Source organism: Morus notabilis, unplaced genomic scaffold (assembly GCF_000414095.1).
Source record: "Morus notabilis unplaced genomic scaffold, ASM41409v2 Scaffold212, whole genome shotgun sequence".
Lineage (NCBI taxonomy): Eukaryota > Viridiplantae > Streptophyta > Magnoliopsida > Rosales > Moraceae > Morus > Morus notabilis.
This window is the reverse complement of record NW_010361298.1, coordinates 255,393-264,784: the sequence shown is the minus strand read 5'-3', so window position 1 is coordinate 264,784 and position 9,392 is coordinate 255,393. Positions and strand designations below refer to the sequence as shown.

General features: G+C 28.4%; 1 protein-coding gene across 1 annotated transcript; it reads right to left on the bottom strand.

Annotated features, from left to right (window-relative positions):
• Positions 1–283: 283 nt before the first annotated feature.
• LOC21407418 lies at positions 284–2,201 on the bottom strand. Its single transcript, XM_010099177.2, has 4 exons — positions 1,718–2,201; positions 1,123–1,507; positions 806–896; positions 284–558 (listed from the first exon to the last, which is right to left on the bottom strand). The coding sequence occupies exons 1-2, from the start codon at positions 2,133–2,135 to the stop codon at positions 1,428–1,430; spliced, it is 498 nt and encodes a 165-aa protein (XP_010097479.1). The 5' UTR covers positions 2,136–2,201; the 3' UTR covers positions 284–558; positions 806–896; positions 1,123–1,427.
• Positions 2,202–9,392: the final 7,191 nt, after the last annotated feature.

Sequence of the window (9,392 nt, the reverse complement as noted above, 5' to 3'; positions counted from 1 at the left end):
CTCATTAACCTTTTTTTGTAACATTTTCTTAGTAGTTTAGTAATAAAGAAAATCAAGCAGTATTTGACACCACAATTATCAAAATAACCTCATATCACCCATCATGAATGCCATTAATCTTTTGTATCTTTTTTCTTAGTTGTAATGACAACAAAGAACATCAGCAGTGTTCAACACCACAGCTCAACTCTAAGAATCATTCTAGTTAATGTCACCTAAGTCACAATGCTTGCAACTTTAGTAACAACATAAAGATAAACAAACACTAAAACGCCGTTAATTGTACCATCAAACAACAAACAATACATCATCTTATCAGAAGTCAGCTAAGAACTAGTGACTCTTAAAATCAGTCCTTACACATAATCACAAGGAACTATTGCCCTTGGAAAGCAAAGCCAAAAAGTCTCTAAATTGGGAAATTAGCACATGAGAATGAGATAGTGGTCAGTCAATGAAGTAAAGTTTGCAATCTCCCTCTCCCTCCACTGGCTTCTGCAATACCAGCCCGACGGGCAAATATAACTATATCCCCGGAAATGGAATGGATTATCATAGCTAGTCAACAGAGTTAAAGCTTAGTTAGTAATGTAACACCATCACCATAATTCTGAGAAAAATGCTATCTATCACCGTTGATGATGCAATCACCATATTAACAGTGCCAGTCATTCTTTTACCCTTTGCCAAGTGACGATTCTACTCTACCGACTGACACGCAAGCGGTGATGCATCACTTAGGGTCATAATTGAAGCGCAAAAAGTTTTGACTGATTATGGATCAGTTAAAAGTTAGGTTAGTTACCTCAGCCAAATTGCAGAGGTTCATGTCATCAGCAAAAACAACAGAGATCAGTGTTGGTGAAGCTCTAAATGGAAGCTCTCACCAGTCACAGCTGCATAAATAATAAAACCCAACAGCTAAGTTGGAATCCCATCAAAACTAAGTACTAACACACATGACCCGCCAATGAAAAATGATTAATTAAACACAATAAAGCTTATAATTTTCATATTGTTATTACTTTAATTTAACAACAAAGAATAATAATACAAGATCCAATAACGTTTAGAACAAGGTATCAGTCTTAGCCAGGCCTCCAAAAGAGAATGATCTCAAACCTGAAACATTCTTCTTTCTTCTTCTCCTCCTTCTCCTTCTTTAGCTCTTTCTTGTTTCTTCTCCAAAAATAGATAGAACCCATTAATCCCATTCATGAGCAGAACCTTTTGAAGGTCCATCTCCAGCTTCAACTTGAGAATTTTTTAGGATTTTTTTTTTTTTTCCCAGGAGTGGACCAGTGAAGAGCACACAGCTCTTCACATAAAAGATCCAGCTTTTTTTCTCAAAGGATGATTGATGGCCGTAACATATTTCTTTTTTGGAAAAGATATGAATTCATTATAAAGTGTTTTCTTTTGATAGTTCAGCTGCATAATTTAACAGTACAAGCCACGGCTTGTGCCCAGAATTTGAGCCTTGCTTTAACATCCTCTGGATGGTCACCTGGACAAAAGAGAAGAAAAATTAAATAAATTAGATTTTGATGATTCCTTTCCAAATTAATGAAACGCCCTTTTATGTCATATTTTCAAGACCAAGGAAACTAAATTCTGCAAGTTTTCCCAAAAATAAAAACAAAAAAAAAAAAAAAAAAAAAAAAAAAAAAAAAAAAACAGATGGGTATTGGCTTAAAAAAGAGATGTAATTACTAACCAGGACTGGAGATTTTCCAATTAGGAATGGGAGTGGATGAGGAGTCAGAAAGAGAAGAGCTCTGAGACATGGAATAGCAGAGCTCCAGAGCAGGCAACGTGTTCTTCAACTCCGGAATCTCATCATAACTGAATCCACCAAAACCCAGATCCACACACCCTTTGAGCTCCTCGAGATCATCGTCCGTCAGACTCTTCGTCCTTCCAAGCTCATCTCCTTCCAGCTCCAGCAACACCCCGTTCTTCTTCTCTGAACATGAATTCTCCTTCTTCGTTTTCTTCTTCTTCTTCCTTTCTTGGTTGTTCTTCGACCGAAACTCGAACCCAGAGCTCGTTCGAGAGAGCGATCTCTGATGATCGTGGCGTTCTTCTTCTGGGTTCAGAACCCATGATTCGGATTCGCAAGAGAAGCCTCCCATTTTCTGACTGATTTCTCTGAATTTTCTTTTCTTTTTCTCTGAGTTGTTTTTCTTTCGGTTGTGTTTTTGTGGGAAAGTGTTACGTCAAAGAACTGGAGACGCGCCTTTTAAAGCTGTGTCCAGAGAAGAAATAGCTGGTGGCCCCACTTTTTCTTTTTTCTTTTTTTTTTTCTTCCTCCTTTCGTAGAGGAAAAACCATAATGAAAAACTATTTAAGAATTTTAGAGACGTTCGGTACGGTTTACTAATTTAAATTTTTAATTTGAGTTGAGATGTGATGTTGTAGAGAATTTTTTATTATAATAAAAAAATTAAATGTAATTATTTTTAAAAATTTTTTATTGTAATAAAATTTAAATTATAAATTTAAATCAAAAAATCTATTATTTTTTTTAATTAGTAATGGCGTAACTTTTTATTATTTGTTTGTTTTAAGGGTTATTTTTAATTTTAAATTATAATTTTTAATTTTTTATAGTATTTTTTAATAAAAAATTAAAATTTTAAATTAAAATTATAAATTTATAAATTAAACGTCTCATTAGTGAGTAGAAACATCCGCTCTTATTGATTCAAAAAAACCTCTCTAAATTTGTTTAATTAATTATTTTACGCTTTTTCTCTTAAATTTTTACTTCAAACAATTAGGCCTCAAGATAATAAAGACTTTCAAAATTCAATTAAACTGAATAAGATCCTCTAAAAAAATTCAATTAAAAGATTGATTCATTTAAATTAAAAAATATATAAAAATAATAAAAAGATAATAGTAATTATACAATTATTTTAGAGTAAAACTTATGTTTTACTCACGTTCTAATAGAAAAATTTATAACTTCATCACTGATTAGGACATAAAACACTAATCTATAGTAAAAAAATGAAAATATCAACATCAGTAAAAATATTGACATTCTGATTTTATATAAATTTTAGAAAACATATTAATATATGTGAAAATGTTGTAGAAAATTAAGAAACTACAAGAATTCACTTTAAAGCATATTTTTTATATTTTAATATAGAGTAAACATTAAAGAGATGTATAAATAAACAAAAACTTTTGTTTATCAGGTTGCGTCAATTTTAAATTCTTATTTTAATTGTTAAGTAATTTTAGCAAGATATAATGTAAAAAAAAAAAAAAAAAAAAAAAAAAAAAAAAAAAAAAAAAGCACTATCAATAAGAAAGGTAAAATGATAAGGAGAGCTTTTGAATGTAGTTTTTTTAATTGTGTTTGTCATTATGGTGCAAGGCATTTTTATCTCCTACACGAAAATTCTTAATTCTGTTGTAATAATGTTTAGTAACGGAAAAATAAAAAATACTTTATTAATAACTTACCAAAAAAATTATTTTTGTTATAAATATAAGATTTAATGTGAATGTCTATTAACCAGATTTTATGGTATCTTTATGGGATTAAGGTCACAATTTATGAGATTGTAATATACAATTAATTGATATTATAATTGATTAAAATCTAACAATTACAATTATTTTATAGATCTTTCTATTATTGTTTTGTAGAAGAGTCTATAAATAGAACTTTAGAGAAACATTGTATAATGAGAGTGAATCAAAATATTCTCTTTTTTCTTCTCTTAATTCTTCCTATTCTCTTATTATTGTTCTTTCACTCCCCTTAACTTTCTTTTATTTTATAACAATTTTAAGAATTTAGTTTTTTTATGCTGCTAGTGAACAAACTCTAATTCTCATCTATAAAAAATTCTCTCTGTTTTTTTTTTGTCAAACATAATGTAAAAAGGTTAGCATGAAATAATGTTACAAAAAAAGTAAATAGACTTTTAAAATAAATCAATAAACAAAGTATTGATATACACATCACAATTTAATTTAATACCAGAGCGGAGACCACTTTCATAAATTTGAGAAATTAAGATAATATTTTGTTCATAAATTAAAATTATGAGATTAAAATTATTTTTAATTTATATATATTTTTTATAAAAAAAATATTATAATAAATAATGAATCATAATTTAAATCATGACTTAAGAAAATGTGATAAACTCCACCATGTGATAAACTCCAGTTAATTGGAACAAAAAGGGTCTTTCATTATTTATCACAAAAAAAAAAGAAAAAAGAAAAAAGAAAATGCCTTTCCATTAAATGAGGTGCTCTAAATTCTGCTCTCCCTTGTTTTCTTTTCAGGGAAAAAATTATTATTTTTTGGTTGAAGAAAAAAAAAATTATGGCAAAGGAGATGGCAGGTGGTGCAACAAAAAGTAGAAATCTTTTTTTTTTTTAAAGAAAAAACAGAAGCCTTACTTAGTTATCTATTTAATTTAAATTTACTATATTAAAAACTCAATTAAAAAATTACATTTAATTTTTTCTATTTTAAAAAAAATTATCATAAAAAATTATATCTCAATTTAAATTAAAAATTTGAATTAAAAAATTGAACGAGATTTAATCTCTTCTCCAACCAAAAAAAGAAAAGTGATAATATTGTCTAATGTCTCATTGTCTAAAAACAAGAAACAACACTTTTTATTTTCTAACAAGAAATAAATAAATAAATGAAATTCTCTCCAACTTCATATACTTGTTTGTGATCGCAAGTCTTTTTTTTTTTTTTTAATCCCTCATGCAAAAGACTTACCAGTTAGCTGCCCCTTGACCATGTCTTTTACCATGTTAATGCTAGTTGCTAATAAGATTTAAACTTTGAAGTAAAATGGTACAAGTTTTTGAAAACGCAACATTTATAGAGTTACGTGAAGAATTTGAATTGGAATTAAATACTAATTTAGATCAAATAATTTAAACTAACACTTATCTACTAATAACTAATAATTTAAAATAATTCAAACTTTAAAATAATAGATACTACTAATCTAATAACTACTAAGGATAAACTAAATGCAAATTAATTTAAATTTAAATAAATAAATCATTCTTATTATGCTCCGCAAGATGGAGCTCTAATAGGAGAATCCAATCTTGAACCGTAATAGAAGAAATCGACACGAGTGATGGAGCGTAATGTATGGGCCGCAACGGCAACAAACATCAAGAAGAGAATAGGGGAGGGTGCATGGATGCTGATTCGACAATCGTCAGGAGAGAGTAAATGACGCATGGGCTCTGAGAGGTAAATATTATAATAGGAAGGACGCGTTGGTGCATATTGTTAAAGGCGCATTGCTTAATAAATTTGGTACTTGATTTCTATTAGTTGGTATGGTTACTTCATTTAATCATTACAACTTTTGATTTTTTAAATTACTTTAAAATTAAGAGTTTACTTTTACAATTTTTAAAATTTAATGGTTATCAGATAAGTAAATTTTAGCATTATGCATTAGAGCAGAAATAAAAATAACATGTCTTATCATATTTTTCGGTGTCAAATATATAATTGGCATCAACATTTGTATTAAAGATGATCTAATTATAGTGTTGCGTGAATGAGACGAGGCAACTTAAAAAAAAATCTTTTGCAATATTCTAAAAAGAAAATATTCTTTGACTAATTTTTATTATATATATATATATATATATTTGTCCATAAAGCAAGCATTACTATTGTTTCTGTAAACCAATTTTGGCAAATTCCATACACATTTCATTTATAATTAGCACCATAGTTTATGAGGAACTATGAACCTTATATAAAATCCAAATAGTAGTTTGTAAATATTGAATGTTTGATTCTCAAACAAAATAAATATTACATTATTTGATCTCCACATCTTTTTGTTCTATTTCCCGAAGAATGAGGATCCAACCAAGAGTTTGAAAGATAGTAAGCTATGATAGATATTATACTTTTACATTACCAGGATTTTGTGGGTGAAGCAACCTTCAACAACATGACCCTCTTTTTCCATCCGTAAAAACAATTATACAAAAATAGAAACAACGAACTCAAAACACTTGTTTAATTGTTATGTATAACCAACTATATATGCGTCATTTAAACAATTTTAAATGCTTTTCTATGTTTTAATGTTTAAATATATTAAATAACGTAATATAATATAATTCGTGATACATTACGTTTAAAATTAAATAGATAATTTGAATCCCTAATACAGTAAAGAACAATCTCTACAACCCCTAAAACAAATAATGAAGCCTATCGATGTTACCCATACTAAATTATTTATCAAAACTAAACATAATTAATTAATGGCTTTGGAATGCACTTGTTATAATATAATTTGGTTTGACTTAGCATTGCATACTTAACCAATCAGTTATTGACGAGTATGCATTACATCATTTTGTATTCATACTCAGAAAATAATTTGGTGCTAAAATCTAATAGTGTCGGATTTTTTTTTTTTTTTTATGATCAATGGTGTCGGAATTGTTGAATAGGGTAGGGATAGTGCAAGGGGTTCGCGACATCAGTTGATCGGATTTTCATCAATTATAGAGGATATGATAAAGAGTCGCAAGTAATCGTGGAGCCCAATGCGCAATATTTTTTTTTTTTTTAGCATTTCATTCGAATTTATAGATGGAATTAGTCGTATATCATTATTGTGTTTCACACAATAAGAGATTGTGTGGATATGAATAAGTGTTATATTGCCTTTTTATGTTATGAAATGTATTTATCCTTTTAAAAGGGGCAAAGAAAAAGATAGATACAAATCCTATAACAACATTTCCCGTAAGCATACCTAGGAGGGGATATATATAAGAAAACAATAAGTGGACCAAAGTAAACAGAAAGAAAAATCCAGCAATAAATAAATAAATTAGGAAAAATGGAAAGGTGCAAAGTAATTGAACGCTTAGTTGCTTTTGTACAAAGGAATCTAGCCAAAACCACATTTTTTCTTTCCCTTTCCCGGAAGAAAGTAAAATGACTCTTTTCTAAGGGACAAACAGAGGAATGAGTATTGTGTGGTCTGTAAAGGGATAAGAAAAGGTGTTCACATTAGAGTTCTGGCATTGAATCTGTGAAAAATCCAAAAGATTGGAGATGTGAGAGACATGAGGTCTTATCTCCTTTGTCTTGGTGTGCAATTTTGCATACATGTGGGTCTTGCTTTAGCTTTGGCAAAATCTGAGAAAAAGAGAGGGAGAAAAAAACAACAAGAGCACCTGAAACTGAAAGATATGTCACGCTTATTTAGTAAAGGAGTTCAAATCCCGGTTTCAATAGTTTTGTTATAATATTTTTTTTCATAAAAATTTAAATTTTGATTCAAACCATATAATTTGAATCTATAAAATTGATCGATCATAAAATTGAATCCATAAGTTAAACCAAACAAGGTCTTGATCATGATCAATATTATTGTGTATATCTATATGTCCGGTATCTTTGGGAATAATGCTCTTTGGCTTTTTCCAAGTTCAATATAGCAAACTCATCAACTTGGTGTTGGATTGAGTAAATCCCAAATCTTATATAGATAATATAATGACCATTATTGTGATAGGTATATACTTAGAAATGTTCTATTTGTCAACCAAATCAATGATTATCTTTTATTTTAATCTCATTCCCAGGCAGCCACTAAATCTTCAAGCAAGCCATCAGCCCTTCTTCGCTGTAAATTTTGGAATTGAGCCGAGCCAGCCATGAGTTTACACTTTACACGCATCATAATTATTAATTACTTATTATTATTATTATTATTATTATAATTATTATTACTATTATTATAATTATTATTTTTATTATTATTATTATTATTTGAGAAATTCGAATTTTCACTTTTTTTTTAAAAAAAAAAAAAAAAAAAAAAAAAAAAAAAAAAAAAACCTAATTATGTGGTGGAGCTTGAATTTTTAAGTACAATGGCGTTTTGATATCCCAAAAGGCTGGTCATCGTCCCTAATAAGTTAAACCAAACACGGTCTTGATCATGATCAATATTATTGTGTATATCCACATATCCGGTATCTTTGGGAATAATGCTCTTTGGCTTTTTCCAAGTTCAATATAGCAAACTCATCAACTTGGTGTTGGATTGAGTAAATCCCAAATCTTATATAGATAATATAATGACCATTATTGTGATAGGTATATACTTAGAAATGTTCTATTTGTCAACCAAATCAATGATTATCTTTTATTTTAATCTCATTCCCAGGCAGCCACTAAATCTTCAAGCAAGCCATCAGCCCTTCTTCGCTGTAAATTTTGGAATTGAGCCGAGCCAGCCATGAGTTTACACTTTACACGCATCATAATTATTAATTACTTATTATTATTATTATTATTATTATAATTATTATTACTATTATTATAATTATTATTTTTATTATTATTATTATTATTATTTGAGAAATTCGAATTTTCACTTTTTTTAGGTACTAACATTTTGCTTAAAAATAATGTTAGTAGCACTTTAAGGAATTGCAGTATCGTGGAGCTTTGTCTATTGCTATTTTTTCCCTTCATTTGTTTTCCAAATGTTTTTCCCTTCATTACGTACACGAAATTGTTTTTTTTTTTTTTTTTGGGTTCTACGTACGTACATCCATTTATACGAATCATGAATTTCTTAGAAAAATTTTTTCAAAATTTTTTTAACGAATAGTCAGTCAATAATTTCTCTCTTCATTTTTTTTTTCTTTCTTAGAACTAATGATATAACCATTAAAAATTGAATTAAAAAAACAATAATTTTAAGAAAAATTTAACCAAGTACTTTTTTGTAGGAAGGCTCTTTTATATTGGAATTCATCCCTATTCTTCTGAAAAAGTAGGGTACAGTAGGGTCCGTTCGGTTCGCTAATTCGAGTTGAAATGTGATGTTATGTAAAAATTTTTTATTGTAACAACAAAGTTAGATGTGACTGTTTCTGAAACTTTTTTACTGTAGCAAAACTCGAATTAGCGAAAGTAGTGTGTGAAAGGCAATATATTTTTTTAATGATAGGGTGTGTAATGAGTATTTTTTTTTTTAAATATTATTGTCCTTAAAAGTAATTTTATGAATAGATATTTTAGTAACACTAAAACGTGGTGTGTGAAAAGTAGAAAAAATGGTGTTAATAGGCGCACTTATTAGGAAATTTAGAAACGGAGGAGGAAAAATAATAAAAATGTAAGAAAAATTTATTCTCGTGAAAAATTTAAAGAGGGCCCATGTTGAGAATAGTGTCCTAGAAGCATGATGTAAAAAAGGATATTTATTATTTATTTAATAAAAGAGTTTATTCATCATTTTATGTGCATATATTTATGAATATTTTATGAATATCAAATAAAATTCCTTGATTATTTATGTAACCTTAAACATGGTATATAA

What these genes read in the sequence shown, in the direction of transcription:
- LOC21407418 (XM_010099177.2), bottom strand. Translation starts at nt 2,135, where the DNA reads ATGGGAGGCTTCTCTTGCGAATCCGAATCATGGGTTCTGAACCCAGAA. An exon ending in TTGGAAAATCTCCAGTCCTG is followed by an intron (nt 1,508 to 1,717) that starts GTTAGTAATTAC and finishes TCTTTTGTCCAG; the next exon opens with GTGACCATCCAGAGGATGTT.